Raw genomic sequence first — 24407 nt, forward strand, 5'->3', positions numbered from 1 at the left:
TATTTGTAAAGCTTATGAACATATATGTACACACTAACAATTATGCATTTTAATTTATGTTGAATTTCTTATCTGATTTCATTAAATAAGAATTTTACCTGTTTACTTGCAGTTTCTTCATAAGGGGTTGTGTGCACCTGTGTTTCTGGTGTATTTTGGCTACTTTCAAATGTAATTTTTAAAGACGTTTCTCCCTGGGTGGATCATCTCCTTTTGCATGTGTCATGTGTTGCAATACCTGGGAAAAAGGAGAAAGTCTGTGGTGCCGAGCAAAGTCCGATGAAGCTGCTGAAACGAAGACTCCAGTTAAAGTCGTCGAATATCTGCCGGTTTCAGTTTGCAGTCAAAGAACTCAACACTGCAGCAAGAGCCCCAAAATCACAGCTGCGATCCAATAAACAAACACTGGACTCAAATACAGTTGAGCAGGTGAATACCTCCTCTTTTAATATGTAATTTATACACATAATTACATTGAAGGACACAACAACAATTGTTTTCTTTCCTGGGACAGAAACACAGACCACTGGCCAAAGACGGATTTATTGCATCCATTCATTTTGAATGCAGAAATCCTATATTAGTATCTAGAAAGATGTGCATCTCCTGTGCAGTCTGGGTTTTCACATCATTGTGAAAACCCAGACTGCACCAATTATCACTTCCACGTGCACTTCACATGATGCCAGCAAAGAAAAAAGCTGCTTTGTTGCAGTTCTTTGGATTTTTTTGTACTCCTGTTCCACGCAGGCACCACATTACATTAGATTCAATGCAGAGTGACAATAAATGAGCTTGCCGTGCATTCGAAATGACACAATTACTATAACGGAGCTGAAACACTGGTAAGGACCTTTAAAGTCTTAGTACCCAAAGTTTCACATTCACAAGTAAACAGCTGCTATACTTTTATTCGTGGCTGTAAAGTGACGTACAGTTTTCCATCGTTCTATAGTTGTAGAAAATCTCATCTTTGGGCTTGAACTGTACGAACACTAAGAATAGTTATCGGCTGAGCAGATCATTAAAGCACAAGTGTAATGATAACTAAAGACATACTTAGTCTTCACAGCATGAACTTGAGATATTTTTGCTTGTTGATTCCAGTGCATCGACAGTAAAGTCAGTCAGTATCGAGACGTTTAAAAACAGTAACAGTGGGGACAAATCAATGCCGTGTTCGTTAGCTTACTTTCTATTCTGTGCATGCTGCCACTGACGAGCTTGATGATATGTGCTTTTGAATGTCAAAAACGTTTAAACCACACTTACAATAATAAATAATCTCAGAAAACAGTTCCACAGCTGTAAAGGACAGGAAGTACAAAATGTCAGCTGGCTTCATGCTAGATTACACAATCTGAAAGGTGCGCTCTGCACATCAGTGGGTTTAGATAAACACTGTGTGTGCTTACACTACAACAACAAGAGTCTGCAGTATCATCAGTATCCTTGAAAACTTCCCAACCTTGTAAACTTTGGATTTCTTGCTCATACTGTCAATTTGTTCCAAATTTGCTTGTTCTGACATGATACAGAAGCGTGGTGAGGTTGCAAACCAAAGAGCATCCATTTGCCTGGAGTTTTTTTTACCAGACCAGTATGAAAACGCCACGAGGTCTGCATGATATCCAGTCTTTTAACACTCAGTGGACTGGGTGCATCTACATCTGAGGCCTCCATGTGTTTGCACACCAGCATTACAGTGCGTACAGAAGACATAAAGCTCCTAATGTAGGTAATGTAGTTTATGCAGGTTTTTTAAGTTGTTTCCATCCACAAGCGTTTCAGCATAAATCTGAACTAAAGCTGCGTTTTATGCTACTTCTTCCCTCTAGTGCTTGATATCAGGTGTTGCAGACTAAGAAAAAGTCTCCCTCGGATGATACTGTCAGGTCAGACCAGACGAAAAACAAAAAAAACAAAACATGATTTGTATAATAAGCGCACACAGTGTGAGTGATGTGAAGCACCTGAGAAACAGCACACTTGCAGGCATTAATGACATGCTCACGAGCAGCATTTACAGGCAAGAACTAGAACATCTTCTACACAAGTGACACCTGTTTTATTTATTTTTACTGCTCGAGGCTGTTTTTATTTTAGGTTCTATTTTTGACATTTACACCTGTAAAACACCCAAATGTTCAGTGCTTACTATGAACATATTGTATTTTCTGCTCTTAGGACACATGTGAGTGCCACGCTGCATTGATGATTATACTAAAACAATAAAATAAATGAAATAGTTGGGAAAACCTAAAAAAAAGATAAAAGAAAGTAAGTTTGTGAGAGAATTGGGCAGTTTGGAGGCTCACGCTTTGCTGCTATTTCAACTACAAACATTTTTTGTAATATCAGCCTGTATATACAGACAACAAAGCCTAGGGTCTGAGGGTTATGTCAGTATGTTATGCCAAAAAGACGACATTTGGTGTTAAACAGGTCAGTGTGACAGTTTAGGTTGTCACTATAACAGGTGGCAGGTACCTAATGTTAAATGGAATATAATAAAAGGAGCGTCACTTTTAAATTCTCTGTCTGCAGAAGGTAAAAAACAACACGTGCAGGTCTGAACAGCTGCTGGTGCAAATGAAAATCATAAGCTCCTGTTTTGTTAAGGATCTGCAGCCAGTTCAGTAGGAATGCACGTTTGATTTTGCCAGTCTGTTTAACAAGGTGCTTCACATCTACAGAAAGTAAAGTCTGGGTTTGACAAGTTCCCGCAGTGCAAGCAGGTTTCATAAGACTGTTTCATGAATTTCCAGTTTGAAACTGGAAAGGAATGCATGGAAATTAAGTACATGAGGTGTGTCGATAACTTACAAAGGGAAATGCCTCAACCTTTCGCACACTGTACAGACACACATACACAGAGAGACCCACAGTCCACCAGCAACTCTCTGTAACCTTGTGTCAAACAAAGCCTGTATGGTTCTCAGGCTTCACTGGCCTGCAGTGCCCTCGCTGTAAATGTTCAACAGCCACCGCTACACGTTAAAAAACTGCTAAATATTATCCAGATGACATCGATCCTGCTGGAGCTCTCACCCTGTTTCTCTTCCCAGTGGTACTGGCACCTCGACAGTTTGTCAAACAGAGATTTCTGCTGACTGCTTGTTATCCACAGATCTCAGGACACCACAGGAGTCATGTCCCATAGCTGCAGACAAAACACAAGTAACCGTCAGTCCATTTAAGCAGAAACAGTTAAAGCTGTGTTTCTGTGACCCCCTCATAGCTCAGACATGTGCAACACTATCATCATCCGTTTGTTGGATTTGAATCAGATACTCTATGTAATTTGTCGACTTTAACTAATGCAATTTTTAAAAGACAGTAATTTAAGCGCGTTTTTGACTAAATTAAGACGTGAATTTTTTAAAAATAGGAGAACAATATTTGACCCAGTAGCTAGAACTGGTAATCAGCAGAGAGGCAGTTATACAGTCAACAGGGTGGGTCAAAGAAGAAATACTGTGACGTACATTATCACTTTGTTTTAGAATATGATTACTGACACACTGGGGCCCAATATAAATGTTTTTATGAAGGAACATGCGGGCTCTAAATCGACTCCTCCACATATTTGACTTTCCAGAGTGGCTACTTAATGGCTCTCTATGGTGGAGCTCAACAAATAAATGACAAAAGGGCAGAAAGCAAATTAGTTAACTGAACTGACATGTTATTAAAACCGAGACCAGAACGGAGAAAACCTGATTTTAGCTATTTTAGATTATATTCGTGCAATGTTTCGAGTACTGCAGAATAACTCAGTTGTGATTACAGTTACTCTGCTAGTCATATATATAAAATAGACAATTTAATTCTTTTAATTAAATCTTTTTCAAGTACATTGAAAAAGCCTGCACTGTGTATTATTTTACTAAAGGGAAAATTACATTAGTGCATAGTGCAAAGAACTACCTGTTCACATACCAGCCAAACACAGTGTGAAAGCTCAGTAGTCACCACTTTAGTAGCTCCCTGTAAGAGGCGTCTGACTCTTAAGTAGCAAATATTCTCCAGCTCACTCTTCACCAGCCAGTCTCCAACTTTGTCTGTGAGAGCTGCCCGAGAGGCCCAAAACAAATGTGTTCCCTCTGAGTGACTTCGGATTCTCCAAGCATTTAATCTAAATACGCAACACATCCTGATGTAAGGTTTATTAATGGGTGTTAGACTGACAGTCACAGTGTAGCACACAGTTTCCAGCTACCTGCAGTGTTTTATAGGCTTTCACATGCTCTGGATTTCCTTAAAATAAATAAATACTTGAAAAAAGACTTGACTACCACCTCGGACACTGGGGCAGTCCCCCCTAAAAGAGCAGTTATTTTAAGAGCAGGGATTGTAGCATAAACAAGCACGTCTAAACGGGCTGAAAACATAACCCTCATGTCTGAATGATCCGAACCCCTAGCTAAGGGTTACTGTCTGTGCCGCACGCCTTATCCAAGACTCTCAAACACAACAGACACTCCTTGTACTTTTCCAGACCTTGACAATCTTGTCAGTGCCAGAGGTGAGCAGATTTCCAGTGGTGGGCTCGTAGTGCATGTAAACAATGCTGTGCTTGCTGTCGTGGAAGGTGGCTGTGGGTGCTCGACTGCAAGACACAAAGGCAGCGCCAGCGGTTATAGTGTGCGAATCACTGGGAAAGCTACAAAGGCTCAGTATATGACAACAACAGAAGCTGATTGTTACTCACTCCTCGTCACTGATGGACTCGTGGCAGCTGTCACACACGCGCACCTCGAACTCGAATCCCATGAGGGGGATGGTGGAGCGTTTGGACGAACATTTGCCGCACACTGCCTGGCCGCACTTCCTGCAGTGGTGCTGAGCACACAGGAGGATATGAACACATCAGCTTTCATTTAACATCTTATTTCTCATCAAAGAAATGGAGGTGGTGTTTTGCTTTTTGTTTTGTTTTGTCTTACAATGAAATGTTTAGCAAATGTATACGCCAAGTCAAGGCCAAGTTTTGAACTTTGTGTTTCGAAAGCTACAAGAAGATACTGGTTGTGATGCATTTTGATAATTGCTATCCAGCAGACAATCTCTCTCTCTCTAGGAGACTGTGTGAGGTCTGCAGACAGCTGCAGCACACACACTTCATCACAGCTGTAAGTCTGAATGAGACTTTGAGGAACGTTAACATAACACTGACCCGTGTCCAAATAACAGAATCAAACTAGCAATGTTAACCATCCAACGTCTGAAACCGGCTTAAATCAGACCACTTCAATTCATTTCCAAGAGTCCACACGCGTTGAAACTTCAGGTAAAATGTTCTCGACTTCTCTTTTTATTATAACATCTGTATCTGCATTCAGCATTAAAAATGCGAGACCACCAACCTGGTAGATTTTCTTGTTTTGACACTGAAGTTTTATTTCATCAGCTGCATACAGCTTGAAGCACTCTATACACATTCCTCAGTGATGCTGAAACATTTCTGTGTACAGTCAAAAATCTTTGTGTTTTTCCCCCCTCCAGTGCAGTGAAATAGAAACACCAACATTACAGCGCTTTGTGTTTGGTTCTCGCTACACAATGTTTCAACAGACTGCTGTGCAGTCAAAAAAACGCCTATTACTGTATCTTTGAACTGTGATTCGCACACACACACACTTGGAATGAGTAACCACAACATAAAGCAGTTTCTGAAATTGAGGCAATAAAACAGCCACAGGATGTTTGCTTGCCATTAGCGTGGCAGAAGTGAAGAGTTATAGAGACTTGTTTGTTAGAAAGCTGTTTGGAATACGTTTTGAGTGCGGCTGAGCTGCACATCACTGAATCTGCTGCAGCAGAGAAGCTGAGTTATGATATATTTGATATATAATAACTTGTATTTTTAAAGAAGAGTGGAAATAAAACAAGGTGCTCGGCTAACGGGCGTGCGCTCAGTACCTGCCGTAGGCCGATCTTCTTACTGTCCCACATCTGTTTGAAGTTCCAGAAGAAAGGCTGCTCACACTTCTGACAGGAGTCGCTGTCCAGCCATTCTGGGGTCTGTGGAAACGCACATTTCAAAACTCATTTGACTTCCAACATAAACACTGGAGAAATATTTAAACCTGCCAAATGAATTATTTTTTCTTATATTGCTGACCCAAGAGAGACTGAAGCTTTTTCTACAAATTGAGGGTCAGAAGATGGTTTAGCCCAGTTTAAATGTCGTGTTTATTCAATAGATCTCAGTTACTTCTGTTCCTACGTAAATAAAAGTGTTAAAGGATAAATTATAGTCAGGGAGGGAGGGAGCTGTTTATGTGTTTTGCTGTGCAGCAGAAATAAATCCAAATTCACTCTGACAACATGACATCAGGAATCAGGATACTGTTATTTTTCCAGAACAAAAACACTTCCCATGAACCTTAGTCTGTGTAAAACACATACCGTAAATCCCGGACTACAGAGCGCACCTGATTAAAAGCCGCATGCTCTAATTGTAGAAAGAAAATTTATTTTGTACTTGTACAGGCCGCACCGGATTTTAAGCCGTATGCGTTTCCCCTGTAATATGAGATATTTACACAGAAATACTAAGGTAAGGTAACATAAACATGGTAACATAAACGTTATGGTAACATACAAAAATACATACTGCAAATGCCTTTTTTCCTCGAACAGCGCCTGTAACACGGCTACCTCTAAGTATATGTACTGATCGGTAACACACAAATTACGTTGCTTGTGGGTTTTTTACGGAACAGTGCATAAACAATATTACAACGTCTCTTAACAACCGATAAAAATATATACAGTATATATACACTACTTATCACTTTGATTGGTCTACTGTTACCAGGCAAAATGTTTTTGGCTGCATGAAAAAAAATATGCATTAGCCGCACGTCAGTATAAGCCACAGTGTTCACAGCGTGGGAAAAAGTAGCGGCTTATGACCCGAAAACTACAACGTATTGACTCAGGGGGCTGAATAATTACGCACGCCCCACTTTGCAGTTATTTATTTGTAAAAAATGTTTGGAATCATGTATGATTTTCGTTCCACTTCTCCCGTGTGCACCACTTTGTGTTGGTCTTTCACGTGGAATTCCAATAAAATTGATTCATGTTTGTGGCTGTAATGTGACAAAATGTGGAAAAGTTCAAGGGGGCCGAATACTTTTGCAAGCCACTGTGTGTGTGTGTGTGTCTCTATATCTATATATATCTATATATATCTATATCTATATATCTATATATCTATATCTATATATCTATAATAGGCTGGCCAAAGGAGGAGATAGAAGCCACTGACATAAAGACAAGAAAGCTCCTTACCATGCATGGAGGGTTTCACCCCAAGTCCAGCACCCTGAGGCTGTACGCTAAGCGGAAGGAAGGGGGCCGGGGACTGGTGAGTGTCAGCACCACAGTCCAGGATGAGACAACGAACATCCAAGAATACATTGGGAAGATGGCCCCAACTGACCGAGTGCTCAGTGAATACCTCAGGCAGCAGAAACCCAAGAAAGAGGAGGGAGACGAGGAACCATCATGGAAGGACAGGCCCCTGCACGGTATGTACCACCGGCAGATAGAGGAGGTGGCTGATACCCAGAAATCCTACCAGTGGCTGGACAAAGCTGGACTGAAAGACAGCACAGAGGCACTAATCATGGCAGCACAAGAACAAGCTCTGAGTACAAGATCCATAGAGGCTGGGGTCTATCACACCAGGCAAGACCCCAGGTGCAGGCTGTGTAAAGATGCCCCAGAGACAATCCAGCACATAACAGCAGGGTGCAAGATGCTGGCAGGCAAGGCATACATGGAACGCCATAACCAAGTGGCCGGCATAGTGTACAGGAACATCTGTGCCGAGTATAACCTGGAAGTCCCGAGGTCAAAATGGGAGATGCCCCCAAGGGTGGTGGAGAATGACCGAGCTAAGATCCCGTGGGACTTCCAGATACAGATGGACAAAATGGTGGTGGCTAACCAACCGGACATAGTGGTGGTAGACAAACAGAAGAAGACGGCCGTAGTGATCGATGTAGCGGTTCCGAATGACAGAAATATCAGGAAGAAGGAACACGAGAAGCTGGAGAAATACCAAGGGCTCAGAGAAGAGCTCGAGAGGATGTGGAGGGTGAAGGTAACGGTGGTCCCCGTGGTAATCGGAGCACTAGGTGCGGTGACTCCCAAGCTAGGCGAGTGGCTCAAGCAGATCCCGGGAATAACATAAACACAGCCCCCCCATGCATATACAAAGTTATCACAGTGTGTCAATAACTGGAGTGAGAAGTATTATCAAGAAATGTAAGGAGAGCCACACAGTCAGAACAAGCCTGGCAGAGGTAGGAAGTCAGAGATTTTAAAGACTCTCCAAAGAAAACTAAAGACCCCAGCACAACCGTCAAGACTCCGGTGAACGACTTAGTCAAGCTGTTATTTTAAAGATGAAAATTTGGAGCAAATTACAGAGACTGTGGCACAACAGAACAGCGAGGCAGAGTGAAAGTGGCTCTGATTGAATATAGAAGCAATTAAAGCCTGGAGACTAGCAGAGCAAAGAGGGAGACGCCGAATCTAGACTGTGTGAGCATCTGAACGACAGAAAATCAAAGAAAACTCTGCTAATCAGGTGACCTTTAATGGACCTCTAAAGAGAACTTTTTGCCCCCAAAGGAGCTGAGAGAACAAACATCAGCAGTTTATCCTGTGAGCCGATCTGCATCACAGAATGTGCTTCCCTGTAAAACATGCAGGGAAGCACTAAGGGAAAAAAGCATGCTATTACACAGCACACATGACATTTCCTTATTTTGCTCACAAGCTGTTGCAGTTCACACATCAAACACAAGCTTGTGTTTGTGCGCTGACGTCACGCTGCTTCAGTCTGCTCTCTCTCACCTCTTGCCGTGTTACATCCATGTTCCAGATGACGATGCTTCCATCTGAGCTGCAGGAGATGAGCTGCCGGGTGTGTGAGGCGTAACACAGGCCCTGAACTTTGTCACTGTGGGGAGAGCACAGCAGTGAAGTGGGTGTCCCGGTATGCTGACATAACCAGAAGTGCTTTGCATTAAAATTCAAGAAACAACAAGTTAAAATACAAGGTAGCAGCTACACTGAGTGGGTCCTCCAAGCTTTCAGTGGTTGAAAAGCTTGTTTCAATGTCAAAGCACATTTTTATAAAATGCTCTAAGAAGAAAAACATTTATTTAGCAGCTTTTAGCTTTTGAGAGTCAATAAAAGTCTTTGCTCAAAAAAAGTGTGAGATTCCAGAGTCTGTTTATCGTCCTCTTATGAAGTCAGAACACTGTTTTTCTTTTACTGAAGTCTGCTCTCCTGCAGCCTTTATGGTAACTTCATAACATTACATTTCAACTAGTCGTTCAAGCTTGAAGTGAGTGCGATGAAATGAATGAAACTGAGTAAACATGACAAAAAACACAATTACAATTCCATCAATACAAAACTGCTGAGCATATGTATAACTTATTGGCTAATGGAGAGCCTTACTTGTGTCCTTGCAGTTCGATAGCGGTGCCTTTGCGTCCGCCGATGTCCCACATGATGATTGAGTGGTCCGAGCTTCCGGAGAACAACACCCTTGTGACCGGGTCCCAACACAGCGCCGTCACATTACCTGACATAATTACAACGGAGACAAAAGTGCCTCCGTCAGCTACGCCACATTATCGTGCAGGGTTCACTGAAATTTAATAAGAACCAATTAATTAAAACCAACTTTCACTGGCTTGAAGTCACTGTTGTTGGACCTCTCTCATCTTTAAACTCATTTGGATGTCTCTTTATTGTTAAATGGTAAAAACACATTTTTCTTTTGCCTTCTCTGTTGAAGCAGACTGCATCATGACAAGTTCCAAAGATTTTCTCGAACATTTAAAACCACCGGGGACGCACAACTCTGTAAAAATCAATGCTGAGCTGCGTCAACAAATCTGCAACCTGCTGGAGGACAACAGGCGAAGACAAACGAGGATACTGTGTGAACTTACTGCAGCTGCTGTGTGAACACACATTTATGAGAATGCTCCCCCAAATACAACTGAATTCTAAAATAAAGATTTAATTATCATACAAAGAAAAGCTGCGACTCAACTGCTACATAATTGTTTTAAAGTGGGTTTTGTTTAAAGTTTACAGATCAGAAAGTAATCATCAAATATTGAAAATATCAGCTGACCGATTAATTAATCATTTGTGCTTCAATTAGGACACTAGGTGCTTGTGTGTGGGTACCAGTGTGTCCTTTGAAGGTGGTGACCAGGCTGCAGAGGTCCTGCTCCAGCTTCAGGATTGTCACCTGACCAGACTGATCCCCTACGAAGGCGTGTCTGGTCTCCACGTCGAACCTGGGTCAAAATTAAGGTCATGCTTTCCTGCTAAATATGCACTCATTCAGATCCTGTCACACAGACCGAACAGATTCACAACAGAGCTGTAAATTTCACTGCTCACCAAAATCCAGAGCCAACTCTGTGTAAACTACTACATGAAAGCTTTGAATGAATTCGTGCAGAGGCAGCACCACAGCGACTGTCAGCGGAGGACTCTCAGCTGTTTCACCGGCTTCCTTCAAAGCCCTGTCTGACCCGATTAAGTCACGACTGAACCAAATCATTACGTCGGGATACAAAGACGACGAGGAAACCCAACAGCAGAAACAATAACCTAAAGATCCAATCCACTTCCACTGATTTGTCCTTTTCTTTCTGGAAATCTGAGATTTCACGCTGTGCATAACTCCCAGTAAGCACAGAAAAGATGATTTTAAAGTGAAAGGATATTACAACAGATCTACACCGCTGGTTCGTCTGTCCTTCTCAACACCACAGAAAACCAGTGAAATCTTTATTAAACATTAAAAGGGCTGTAGCAGTTTTTAAAACACCCCTGACTGTCTGCTTAACCATTTTCAGCCTTAATGTTGCTACAGCCAGTTAGCCACATTGAGCTGCGGTGGTTAATGCCTGTTTAAAGTATGCTAAGCTGGTGAGAAATGAAACAGTTACGCGCTGTTAAAAAGTGAACAGGAAACACGTCAAAATAATCTGATTCTAGGAAACTTAAGTGATCAAGTCATATTCTTATTCATTACCCTAAAAGGAAAAACTACAGCTCAGTCTTCACCAGTTAAATTGAGTTTAGCATAAAAAAATCTGTTCCTCAGCAAGTCTTAAAATTAGGCAAACACAAGCTCAGATGAACAATACATGTCATATTACATCGTCATTATTTATTTAATATCTACTAAGAACAACATGTAGAAGCAGTGTATGAAAAACTGATTCAGTAGCTTGTAGAAACACATTTAGCAGCACTAACTGTTTGACTTTGTCAGTCTCTCTCGTGTGGTTGTGGAGACGTATTGGCCCACTTTTCTTCACACCTCCTTTTTTAGGCTACGCTGAAAATAAAACTGGGAGCAAGATAAGATGCCTCTTTTTATCTTACTTTATATTTATCAGAACTACAGCAAAACATGCATAACTAATGGTAAACAGCATGAGGGCACTTTTTATTTGTTGTTTCCAAATAAAAAGCTTTCAGCCACAGTATCAAAAGGCTTGCTTTAGTTCAAATGAGCGCAGATTTGGTTAAAAGGCTTCATGCACTATGACGGCCATTTGAACAACAATTTTTTGAACAATTTTTCAAAAAAAACCCAGCAAAACTTTTAAATTTAACTTTTCATTTTCCACACTGTTCCTTTTTCATTATGTCTAAAATCCCTGAACAAATAAACGCCGCTGCTCTGAATCTCCTCTTGCCATGTTATGTAGACAGGTTAGCATGATGCTAAGAGGATACCAGCAGTGTGATGACCTAATAGCAGGCTCATTGGTATGGATCAGTGCCGCTGCTGAGCACTCACACAGCCTTTCATGTGGCCATTACAGAAACCTACTCAGACCGTTTCCTTGACAACAGCATGACTGATGCCTATTGTTAGCCCTTCACATTAGTAGAAACTAACTGGAGGCTAATTTCAATTGCCCGGTCTTATGTTGCACTGACCTAAAAATAGACGGTGTCATCAAAATAAAAAGACAAAGGCTAAAGAATCAAAGTTGGCTCGTCACTTCCCACTCGATCCACTCTAAAGACAAAGCTGGGTGTAGAAGGATACTGTAGTCCTGAGACCCAGGCTGCGGTGCGATATGTCCCCAGCAGCTGGCCGCTCTCTGAGCAGTGCCAGGTGAAGTTTTTATCCTGCCCCGTGCTCAGCAGCCACTCCATCTCCAGCACAAACAGCACCACTGTCACCCTGCCCTGATGAGCTACACACATAAAAAAAACAAATTAATTAAAATGAGTAGCCTACAAGAAATCATGGTCATCATGAAAGAAGACGATCAAGCACTACTGCCTTCTTCAAAGAAAGCAGCCAAATGAAGAGGAAGTTTGTGCTCGACACTGATGAAGACGTATTTTTATACATTTGTACTGTTGCACAATACACTTAGCCTTATGTGACACAAAGATACATCTTCACATATGATCAGAGAAACATATCATAAAGGTCAACTATAAATATTTCTCTATATCCATAAAATAAATAAATAAATCTTCTAAGGGTTGTTTTGGACACCCACACAATAAAAAAACATGCAGTATAGTGGAATCTGTGGAGGATACATAAAGAGATTTATCACTGGTGCTCTGATCCACACTTAGTGAGTTATGCTCCACAGAGAGGCATGAATTATGAACACAGCCAGAGAGCAAATACTCCTCAGGCTACAAAGCCTAAAGTACAAGGATGTGAGTGGACTTTATTAACTTTGAACTGCCCAGAATTGGCAAAAGTAACAATAAATAACAAGTAACAACAAACGATAGCAGAAACAAAGCTTAAAAAATTCACTTTGAAAGTGTTAGACTTATATTTTTAAGGCATTCTAACAGACTGTAATAATAATAATAACTTTTTTTTCATTTTATTTTCTTTTTTTAAATGGGGCAAATCATAATTTATTTATAGAGAAAGAAAAGCCCCTTGTCACTCTTTTCTGGGGCAGTGGGGAAGGTTTAGTCGGGGTATTAGTCTGGGCACAAGGCATTAAAAATTTTGCCTTCTGAATGCAAGTTTCAGCTAAACCCCATTCGCATCAAAATAAAAGACGCGCACCAGATAAGAAGTTGCAACGCGCATTTGGGTAAATAAGATTTTCTGGAGGAAGACAGACATCTGTTTAGAACTCTTAAAGATGTCAAAAGAAGCAAGCTCCTTTAAGCAATTTCTTTGGTGTTCCTCCACCTCCAAAGAAGCGCGTATTCTCAGAAAAGTGGTTGCAGGAGGTGAGCTGGCTGCAAACAAATGATGAACGCACAGAGATGTGGTGCAGAATGCGCACCTGCGGACCACTTATGTGCACCCCTGAATATAACAGCGTTCTTGCTCTTTCTGTCTCACCCTGGTAGGTGCGTGCTGGGGTCATCTTGTTGTAGTCTTCTGACAGAACAAACTCCTGAAAGAGAGGAAGTGGAGATAATTGGTCACTGACTAAAGTTTCCAGCAACTTTGTAAACATAGAAAAAAAACTATGTTGCTGTGTTTAAATTACATTTGGCTCAGTTCTCTGCACATCAGAGGATTCATGCAAAATGTGCACTGCATAGCATGTATAGGTGAGAAATAAGTACTACTTCCTCAAAAACATAAAGACAAATGACTCATAGATCAATAAATACAAGAAAGGTTCTTGTTCTGAAGTTTCAGCTGAGGTCAACACCCTTAATAAAACACTTATGGGAACTTATGGTAAGTTATGAGGTTGTTCTGAGATGAATCTCCAAGAAAAGTTCACATCACGTGCTGGCTTTATTTTAGGACAGCAACAAAACAAGAAGTGGACAGCAAATAATGCTACATCTAAAAATAGAGTGACCTGCACTGCGTCAGGTCAGAAATGAAACTGCTGTGTTGCTAGAGATTGTGTTTATAAAAAAATAATGGTTACTTTTTTTGGGGTTGGAGCTTTAACTGTACGGAGTAGACCAAAAGGAAAGTCTGGCAAAGAGGTGTTGCCCTCTGGAAACAAAGAATCGTATTAATAAATTGCATTATGAGCTGCGTGACGCACTATAGGAAGGATTATTAAGTGACCAAGATCACAAGGATTCTTCCTCTGATGAGCATGAATAAAATAAGTAGATCTGAAGGAACTCGTTCAATTAGACACCATTGTATGGTACTGTGTGAGAAAAGCAAATAAAAATGAGAAGTGAGATTTATTCTCTGGAGAGCTTTGCCACAGTTTGTCACAAACGAAAGCTATTCACTGCCACTGTAAGAAAGATCAGAGGGGACAAAATTGATATAATGATGATGATTTACTGGAAGAGATGAATTCACATTTAAAAAGAAAAAAATCTCGGCTGAGTGGCTAGATAGTGTGCTTCAGGTGACATGAAATGACTTCAAAACACAATCAAAGCAGATCAGGTTTGTGAACTAGGGCACTGACATTTCCACTAAAACAAAAGAAATACAACTACTCCATTCATTTGATTATAACATCACCGGCAAAAAAAGGAAATAGTTTGTCACAGAGGAAGGAGTGAAAAAACCAGAGGTCTGCATTTAAAAGGGAAGCAGGATGTTGGCTGGACTTACACAGATACTCCCAGTGTCCATCCCCACAGATAGTCTCCTGGTCTCAGGGTTAAAGGACATACAGGAGCTTGATGCTGGAGACACAAAGACACACAACAAAAAAGGTTACAATTATTACTGACCTAACAGACTTTTGTGAGGCAATCTGTAAGATATCAGTAAAATCATAAGGATACTCGTGCCTTCTTTCTTAACATTGATGACATTTGTTTGACATTGTAGCAAGTGTCAAGGTTAAACCACAAGCTTTTTTTAGCCTATCAACTGCATCTCACAGTCCTTTCTCAGCTGACTGGGTCATGTGACAGCAAACGAGATGCAACTTAAAGGTACAGAAAACTGATGACTTTCTTCGGCACTGTTAGCCAACAAACCCTCAAATACACTGGAAAAATCCTGACAATGGTTACAGCAGCTATCGATACATGTGAGAGAAACTTGTGCCATCTAACACTGAGATTACAGACTGTCATCGCCTCTATTCCCTCGCGTCAGAGTCCTCCTGCGTGTAGTGTGTAGGTGAACCTCAGCGGCTGCCACCTCATTTTAAAAATCCAAACCATTCCAGTCTATAAAGCTGAGCTGGCAAACTTCACTGAACAGAAGTCTCTCTGTAGGGAATCTAACCTAACACAAATAATGGACACTTAGCTTATTGTGCCATGGTTTTTCTTATTTTTTATTTTAATACAGCATGAGGTTCATAAGGTCTGATTTCGGCCTAATCAATTGTTAATATGCATCTCCCGTCTGATCCAATCTACGCCAGGAAACATTGTTAAATCATGTCCTCAAGCTATTAAGCTAGACTCTGGTGCTGTACTGAATCATTTTCATTGTGTTCAAAGGCTTTCAAACTACCATAGGCTTCTCTCTGAAATGAACAACACTTCGACATTCAGAGCTGAACAATGGTTGCTGCACAAAATACAAATCACCAGTTTCAGAGGTTTTCATCTCCCATGTTCTTTTCTCGTCTCATCGTCAGCATTACAATTAAAATGAAATAAACAATTGTATTCTCATTTATATGGCTTTCAAAAACAGCAATTTTTACATTTAAATATGTCAGAGCAGAATAAAATGCAAGATGCCAGCTGCATCAGATTAAAAAGAAAAAAGAAAAACTGAATCTTTGTATTGTCAAGAACGACAATACTACTGTCAAGACATCAAGCCACAGTTTATTATAAAAAGCAGAACATTGCGAGTTTGAGTCTTGCACAAGTGAAACAATGTTTATTTTATGTTCTGTCTATCCACCCATCCATATTCTTAACTGCTTGTCTAACCCAGGGTTTGGAAAGGGCTGGAGCCTTTCCTGCAGGAGGGTACACTCTGAACAAGTTAGCAGTTTTATTTGCTTAATTTCTGAGAAATTACAATTTTAAATCTAAATATTCAAAACCCCCAGTGTGTTATTTAACCCAGGGGAAATGAATCCAGAATTTATGTATTGTAGATACTTTATAATGACTGTCTAACTACTTTGGAAAACTGTTTGTTGCAATTTCCTGGAAGAGCTGGCTGAAAGTTTTAAAAGCCAAAAAAAGAAGAAAGAAAGAAAGAAAGAAAGAAAGTGCAACCAAAGTCCCTGCAAAACTACCCAATTTAGGTTTCCAGAAAGCACTGGAAATATCAAAATGTTGGAAAGCAACATAGGGATGCATAGATGCAATCAGTTTATTCTACCTTTCTGCACTTTAGCCAATAGTCGCTTTCCTTTGCAGTGATTACTGAGCAGTTTGAAAAAACTCATGTCAGGGTTGGTAACCACAAATATTTAACTAGTGCAGCCTCTGGCACTGCTATTGTTAGTGACACATCTTGCTGATGTGTCAAAACCTGCATTCTGTCTGGAGGCCACCAGATGGAGATAGTTGTGGTTGCAAAAAGACTTCAGTCCTGTAGAAGTTTATGGGAAAACTGCTTTCTGACTTGATCTCTGTAAACACTTTCATTATGAGTTTATGGGCACAGTCACTCATTTTGGGTCATACAAAATAAAAACTGTTTTGTAAAATACACCATAAGTCATATCCATGTGTTATATACAGTCTACGGGCGCAACACATAGGAACAGAAACCCTGTTAATTCGTGCCAAGTAAGAGATGAATAAAATCACCAAAACTGGTAATAGCAAAACCTCTTGTAACATTTTTTGTCATGATGTTATTTATCAATAATTCTGCTAAAAATGCTCCAAATGCACCACAGACGTGCACTTCAGTGAGGCTGAGCTTACAGCTGGAGGCTACAGCTGCCAATGTTGGCAGACCCATTAATCAAAGCAGCCACTCACTAACTGTAAGCCACAACAAAAGGGGGGAGTTAGAAGAAGAAGAAGAAGACTCAACACCTACACAACTACAAACCCATTTCCAATAATGCTGAGATGCTGTTTAAAGTGTAAATAAAAAATAATACAACGAGCTGCAAATCTCATAAACACATGTTTTATTCACAATAGAACATTACTAAACATCAAATGTTTAAATCGATACATTTTTATAATTTCATGAAACGTATTAGCTCATTTTGAATTGACGGCAGCAAAAAGTCAGAACAGGGGAAACAAAAGGCCGGAAGTGTAAAAGGGAACGTTTTGGTGGAGGAATATTTTGCAACTAATTAGGTAAAGTGGCAACAGGTCACTGAGAAAAAAAAGAGTTTCTCTGAAGTAAAGATAAGCAGAGGTTCACCAGTCTTTAAAAAATTGCAAATTTGCACATTTTGAACCAATTTCAGAATGTTTGTCAATAGTACATAAAACCATGAAACGATTTAGTGAATGTGGAGAAATCTAGCAAGGAACATGGCCCAGAATCAATACTGGATGCCTCTGATCTTCAGGCCTCAGGCGGCACTGCATTAAATACAGACATAATTCTGTCATGGAAATCACTGCATGAGGTCAGGAACACTTCCACAAATCACTCTTGAGAACACAGCTCACCGAACCATCCACTAACACAGGTTAAAGCTCAATCATGCAAAGACGAAACACTGCAGTCTTCTCTGGGCCAAAATACATTTAAAATGGATAAAGTGAGGCAAAGTGAAAAACTGTTTTGTGATCAGATGAGTTGAAAATTTGAAATTCTTTTTGGAAAACACTGACACCATAGCCTCATAAGTATATTAGCGCCTAATATACTGAAAACTATATACAGCAATTGAAAACTATATAAAACCTGTATATACAGGTTTTAGAGCAACATATGCTTCCATCAAGATGGCATCTTTTTCAGGGAAGGGCTTGCATATTTTAGCAAGACAATCCTACCCAGCATACTGCAACTATTACAACAGCATGGCTTCATAGTACAAGAGTGTGGGTACTGAACTGGCCAACCTGCCATTTCACCAAATGAAAACCTTTAGGGCAGACTGGAAAAACCCAAAGACTTCTTAACAGCTAGACTCCTGTAAAAGACAAGAATTTGCCAAGATTCCTCTGCCCACGATCCAGCAGTTACTCTCCACGGCAGACTGTTGTTTAAAGAAGAAGGGATGCTACACAGTGGTCCTGTCTCAACTTTTCTGAGACGTGCTGCTGCCATCAAATTCAAAATAACAGAGGATTTTTCTCAGCTTAAACATTTGGTATGTTTTCCATGTTTTATTATTATATGAAATATGACATTTGAAAATCAGTGCGTTGTGTTTTTGTTAATATTTTTTACAGTGTCCCAACATTTTTGGAAAAGGACTAGTAGGGCTGGGCCATATCATACTGTTCACGGTAATACCGGTATAATGACGGGCAACGATAAGAAAATGAAATATCACGATAGAATATGGGTAAAACACACATGCGCAGTGCCTTTGTTTACATATGCACATGGCGAAAAAAAGCGTGCCGAAGACTGAGAATAAGAAGGGCGAAAGCAGATCGTTAAATGAAACAGATGAACCAGAACTGGTTTGCAAAAATGCTGCAACTTCAGTGGTGTGGAACTGGTTTAGCTTTCGTCCCTCAGATACACAACAAAGCACATTTTTGGTAGAGCATGCTAGCGGGCCGTCGTTATTACCGTGTTTTTTGGAAAACACGGCACACTTAAAATCAATCCTTTGATTTTTCTGAAAATCGACAGTGCCCCTTATAATCCCGTGTGCCTTATGTATGAATTCTGGTTGTGTTTACTGACCTCGAAACGATTTTATGTGCACGGCGCTCGAAAATCTGTCAAATGTTTCAGTACGACTTCGCTAAGCTACGAAGCCGCACCGCTTGATGGATTGACGGATAAAAAAAACAGCTGCTTGTTTAAGTGAAAATACATTGATGTTTTTTTTGCACTAATAAAGTTGTGGAGTTGTAAAGTATTTTGTCTAGTGTCAATTATATCGTTATCGCAAATTTTCAAATGTATATCGTGATAAATATTTTTGGTCATATCGCCCTGCTCTAAGGACTAGTGTTATGAAAAGATAAGTTAGATAAAGAGATTTTTTTTTAAAAAACAACAACAACAACAACAACAATCTGTTGTACCATCCTGTCAGAATATTAATTTCACTGCTGGTATTGAACATTTTTACATGGAAGTCTAATGGGATTGATTCTGTTTTGGACAGCGCCTCAAGTGGCCACTATTGGAACTGTCTCTCTCTTCTTCTTTTTTTAGCACTTCCATGTTGGCTTCACTTTTCAGCGTCAGAGCTTGCCACTTCCTGCTGCCTTTACCTTTGAAACACAGCTCCACCCACTCATCGAGGCCGCTCCAGTCAGCACATGTGGTCATCTGTGCATTAAGTGTTGATAGGCTGTTACTCGTGAAGCATAACAAATATAATAGTGCCTGACACCTCAGGGTGACGACAGCTGCCAGAGAGAGGTAGCTTTTTACGGTAACGCATTTTACAGCTAATCTGTTTTATCGAGACTCGGTGGAAACAAGAATGATACCGATAATCTGAAAAATGTTGAGCATCAAGTCTGGTTGATCCCAAGAGCAGAGTGACCTCCACATTTTCATCGGTCTCTGAAAGGAGGGGTGTGTGATTCATTGTGTCCATCATGTTGAGTCAGTACACTCACAGGCGAAGCATGTACAGAAACGGGAGTGAACACTGCCTTTCACAGAAGAATGTGTCAGCTGAATAACTGCTGACAAAAGTGCCATTCTTGTGCTATTTATGATTTCTTTAATTATACTAAACAAGCCAGTCAACCAGCTAATTCATAAATAAATATTGCCTTTTTTAAGCATACAGCATACTGACAATTTACTGTTAAATACTGTTATTCAAAAAAAATGTGCCAGTAGACAAAAAAAGGAAGGAATACCTACATGGCATTGTGTGGTAGATGCTGGGCCAGTACTGACCACTGTCTCTCTTCAACCATACCCGAATAGTCCTGTGGGATGAAACCAACAGAGATTAGTCCTCAATGCATTTGAAGTGAGTTACATTCTTGGTGTCAACTTTGTTACACTGCAGGTAATCAACTCAATTGCCAGAATTTCTGAGAAAACAGAAATATGTGTGACGTATTCGTAGGTTTCACTACCACTGATAAGGAAATCAGCCTGTTCTCCAGCACTCCGGGGGGCCACAAGCAGATCCAACTGCCACTTCCACCAGAGGAAGTACTGACATTTCCCCCAAAAGGATACATGCATTCATTATCCCCAAAATATCATGACCACCCATCCTTAAAATGCTGCTTAAACCTCACCAGATCCGTTAACTCCGGTAAGTTGCACCTGCTGCATATCAGACTTCATCCTGTCACTGGTTTGTGGTTTGACTCTTGTCAGCCCAGTGTTAGTAGGCCTCTCACAAGGAAGAGGTGCTAACTTAGTTATCTGACCACAAAAATCTGGATCTTATCAGACTTGCTCAGGTCTTTACACCTGACAGTCTGCACAGCCCAGATATGAGACAAACAATGGTTCTAATGTTTTGTCTCTGCTGTGAATGCAGGTAAAAACTTTCCCCTGTGACACTGAACAACAGCCCGAGTTCCGAGATGACTGACAATCAACTCACTGACCTACTTTGAATTTTTACTACACCACTCAACACTTCAATTTACAGCAATTATTCTTCACTGTTCTCTTTAGGGGTGACATATACTTCTGGGTGAAATGTAATGGGAATAAAATCATCTGTGCTTTAAACTCAATCACAGAATCCACTGAAAGGCTCATTTCCCACGCAAATCCACATGGCCACTGGCACAAAGACTTAAGACACTTCTATTTCACCACCTCCTTTTCCATTTCGGTGGGTACTTAAACGCGGTTTGTTCTAGCAAATTCCATATATCTTATTTTAAGCATTTCCCCTGCTTAAACACCCCAGTAAATAGCCATCTAGGACTACAATAGGTAAGTCGCCATGGATCAGGGATATGCATCATATAGCTTAGGTGGCATATAGGACTAAATTTGCAATTGGTGCAATAAGTTACAAGGACATTTCAGAACATGCCGCCTCAGCATATACAGGCTCACCGTCACCCTCACATAGATCTAAGTGGGATAGACGCGAACTCTTGGTACCCCAAAACAGCTCCAGGCATGTGCAACAGAGAATAAGGGGACAGACTACAGCAGCTTTAATGCCTCAAAGCTGAGACATTCTGGTATATATAGCAACTCCTGGTGCCATAATATGCGAGAAACACTCTAATAACACCAGTGTTTACGCTGAGTCTTTTTTTAGTTATGTCTAGCTAACGTTAGCACAACTAAACTACGTGTTACTGGCTTGGAGCTAACACAAAAAGAGTATAATTTACAGCCGTTAACTAGCATGTAATGGTGTGACTGTGTCAGCTGACACTTTTGTAAAAATGTTATTGAACCCTTGGACTGTTTCAACATGTTTGGAAACGTTACATGACACGGGGGTGGGGGTCCACTCAATAGGAGCAGATTAAGGGGCATTATTGTGTCGAATATTATTTCTGGAGGTTAATTTGTGCTTTAGCCAGCCTGCAGAGCGCAGCTTACCTGTCTTCAGACACGCTGATAACGCCGTCTTCTTTGGGAATTATCACCGCTGTGCTCACCACCTCCTGGAAAGCATCGATTTTGCTCAGGAGGCAAGGCTTCCGAGCCTGAGGTTGAGGCTGAATTTCAGCCGCCATGAGCTGGTGGTGCACAAACCTCCGACTACGGTCCTGGCTCCGAGAAACATAACACACGGCGGTCCGACAGCAGAACCTCGGCTGCTAGCTAGCTGTCAGGCAGGCAGCTCTCTGTTGTGACGGCGGTCAGAGGCGGTGCCAGTCAGCTGACAACAGATACGCCACCTACACTCGCACACATACAGCACTTCCTTTGAACAAAATAAAAGTCCTTAGTTGAGTTCCGCTTTTGGATTTTCACAACAAAATATGATAGATATTAGATAGATATGCTTTAATTAAAATATAAAACGATACGATAACAATATCTCAAGTCTTGTAAGCAAAAATAATAAAGTAATATCAACAAAACGTTTTCTAATGAGGCCCTCTGCAAAGTGTGGCTACACTACGTCTGCCATACAAGAAAGAGTTAATCATTTTGAAGCAAAAAAAAGCAAAGAAATCAGTTTTAATTGGCCGTAATGAAATATAGAGCAAATACTGTTATGTTAAAAAGTGCAAATTATGACATGTCAATTTCCCTTTACCAAAGGTTTATAAAATGTGACAGATGTCTTTATTAAAGGGGTGCCACAGTGAGGTCGACAAAAGACGTTATCCCGACTTTTAGACACCTCTATTGGCTCAGGGTGAGCTATACTTTATTATTAGTTGCATTAATTTCCATAATGCGACTTTCTTCAAACTAGTTTTGTATTTTTTATACGCCATAGATATGGTACTATATGTATAATGTTATTGATTACTATAAATAGCCAGTTTGGACATGAGTAGAGATAATCTTGATGACTGAACTGGACTTTAGAAATAAAACCAGATTAATAGTTGGGTCACTGATAACTTCAGAGAAGAAAAACTCTACCAACATTACTTTTTTCACGAACCACTTACTTTCCAGGAAAGAGCTGCTGGACTGCCTAGATCAAAAATGCAATTATAGGTCGTTTATTAGAACCTCATTATATACTCATAACACTAAATCTACAACTTTCTAAAATCTATTGAGTGGAAGGCTATACCACATTTCCAGTTGCATTTAATAATAATGTCAATGATAATAATAATAATAATCGTATATCTAACTATCTAAGGTGATGCGTTTGGATTTTAACATGCAGCACTAATACTAATAGAGCAACAACTTCCTGTATGAAGCAGCTCAGACATGGACCGGAAATTTGTGTTTGGCTTGTCCAAGTAACTTCACATATGTTCTTGACTCACCATAAATTGTGATCAAGATTCCTTCATAGTAAAAATGCAGCATTTCCGGTTCTGACTTTCGTAGTACAAACTATGGAGGGGTGAGAGACTTTCATAAGTGGAGAATTACCACTACCCTAATAATCAATATCCATTATGTTTGGAAATGACGCTTTGTGCTAAAATCAACCAACACAAGAATGTGTTATATATAATATATAAGTCTGGGAAACTGTTTCGGAGAAGCAGTAAAACCTGTAATATAACAGTTGCACAAGAATGTGTGTTTTAAGTGTACACTTAATACATTTTTAGTTACATAATCTTTGAGCAAATGAAAAAACACTGCAATAGTGGGATGACAAAAAGAAAGTTGAGTCAGTTAAACCTGCATCATAGTTGAGTGTTTTGATTGTTACATTTTAAACTTGAAAGTTAAGAGACCCAGAATTGCGAAAGAGGAAGAATGAATGAATGAATCTGTGGAAAGTTAATTAATCCGTCAAATAACAAAGTCAGAGAGGCCCAAACAGAACAGAAGTATCTCAGATTGGTGCTTAACCGGTTACTGTGCTGCTGTGCAAGCTACAATAAATAGCTGGTTTATAATGGCAATAAATGTTATTGCAGCTGCAACTACAGTTTATCACACCTTCCACAGTTTCGTCGTTAAGATCGCCAAACCACATTAAAGATTTTATTGTGAAAAACGTCAGTGACACACCGGAAGATAAATTGTGTGTGTGTGTGCGCGCGCGCGCGTGTTGCTTCACATCAAATAAGAAGCACACAGACGTTCCTCCGCTTTGCTATCGCAAGCCACCGGATGGTTTCGTCTTGTTTTTGCGGAAGTGATGATATTTTCCAGTCAACTACATTATGTAAATTGTATTGCACAATCGTGCGCGTGTGGCTGGGTGTCATGTAGCATTAAGAGTGAACTCTAATCTGTCAAAAAGCTTATGTGTAGCACGTTTGATGATATTCTCTGTGCAGTAACAGTTGAGGCATTATCTCACATAACTACAGATCAACAATAGCAACGCTAGAAGTGTGATTCTTATTAGCGACATCTCTCTTTGTGTTTGTTTGATTGTTTCTGTGTCTTTTTCTTTCCTTTTACCTGCAAGTATGTCGTTCTTTGGCTATGGAAAATAAAGACAAAGTACAGACATTTCAGAGCTGCAGGGTGTGTGAGTGCGTGTGCGCGCATGTCAATCCCAGCGACTATTCAGCTAAACCTGTTTTCCTTCAGAGAAAAGGGGAGTCTTTATTTGGTCATCACATGAAAACCGAGTGCCATAACACCCGCGAGTAGTTTCTGTTTGCCCTAGGTGCATTCCTTGGTTGATATTTTACAGTTGTTTTTATATGATAGTGCCTCCAGTTTATCTCTCTATAGTCTTGAAGGGTTGTCTTTCACACTAGCCCACGCCCGCGCATAGGATGAAGTAAATGTTGATTATGTAATCAGA

The 24407-nt window shown here is 40.3% G+C and overlaps 1 protein-coding gene across 2 annotated transcripts; it reads right to left on the minus strand.

The window, feature by feature from the left end:
- Nucleotides 1-468: 468 nt before the first annotated feature.
- On the minus strand, nucleotides 469-21830 carry wdfy2 (WD repeat and FYVE domain containing 2). Of its 2 annotated transcripts, XM_085374379.1 has the most exons (12): nucleotides 21590-21830; nucleotides 19919-19986; nucleotides 14618-14691; nucleotides 13415-13469; nucleotides 12128-12278; nucleotides 10237-10349; nucleotides 9493-9619; nucleotides 8881-8986; nucleotides 5926-6027; nucleotides 4715-4845; nucleotides 4504-4612; nucleotides 469-3163 (listed from the first exon to the last, which is right to left on the minus strand). In XM_085374379.1, exons 1-12 carry the CDS (start codon nucleotides 21724-21726, stop codon nucleotides 3134-3136), a joined length of 1203 nt encoding a protein of 400 aa, XP_085230505.1. In that variant the 5' UTR covers nucleotides 21727-21830; the 3' UTR covers nucleotides 469-3133. The 2 variants fall into 2 exon arrangements, with proteins under 2 accessions (XP_085230505.1, XP_085230504.1); XM_085374378.1 differs by lacking the exon at nucleotides 469-3163 and having other exon boundaries at nucleotides 3921-4612.
- Between the last annotated feature and the right edge of the window lie 2577 nt (nucleotides 21831-24407).

The sequence above is a fragment of the Diplotaxodon limnothrissa genome, linkage group LG16 (assembly GCF_057381915.1).
Source record: "Diplotaxodon limnothrissa isolate DT_005_m linkage group LG16, D_limnothrissa_male_GT1.1, whole genome shotgun sequence".
NCBI classification, from domain to species: domain Eukaryota; kingdom Metazoa; phylum Chordata; class Actinopteri; order Cichliformes; family Cichlidae; genus Diplotaxodon; species Diplotaxodon limnothrissa.

What these genes read in the sequence shown, in the direction of transcription:
- wdfy2 (XM_085374378.1), bottom strand. Translation starts at nt 21,726, where the DNA reads ATGGCGGCTGAAATTCAGCCTCAACCTCAGGCTCGGAAGCCTTGCCTC. An exon ending in CCCAGCACGCACCTACCAGG is followed by an intron (nt 12,279 to 13,414) that starts GTGAGACAGAAA and finishes TTATGTGTGTAG; the next exon opens with CTCATCAGGGCAGGGTGACA. An exon ending in GCCTGGGTCTCAGGACTACA is followed by an intron (nt 10,350 to 12,127) that starts GTATCCTTCTAC and finishes ATTTTGACCCAG; the next exon opens with GTTCGACGTGGAGACCAGAC.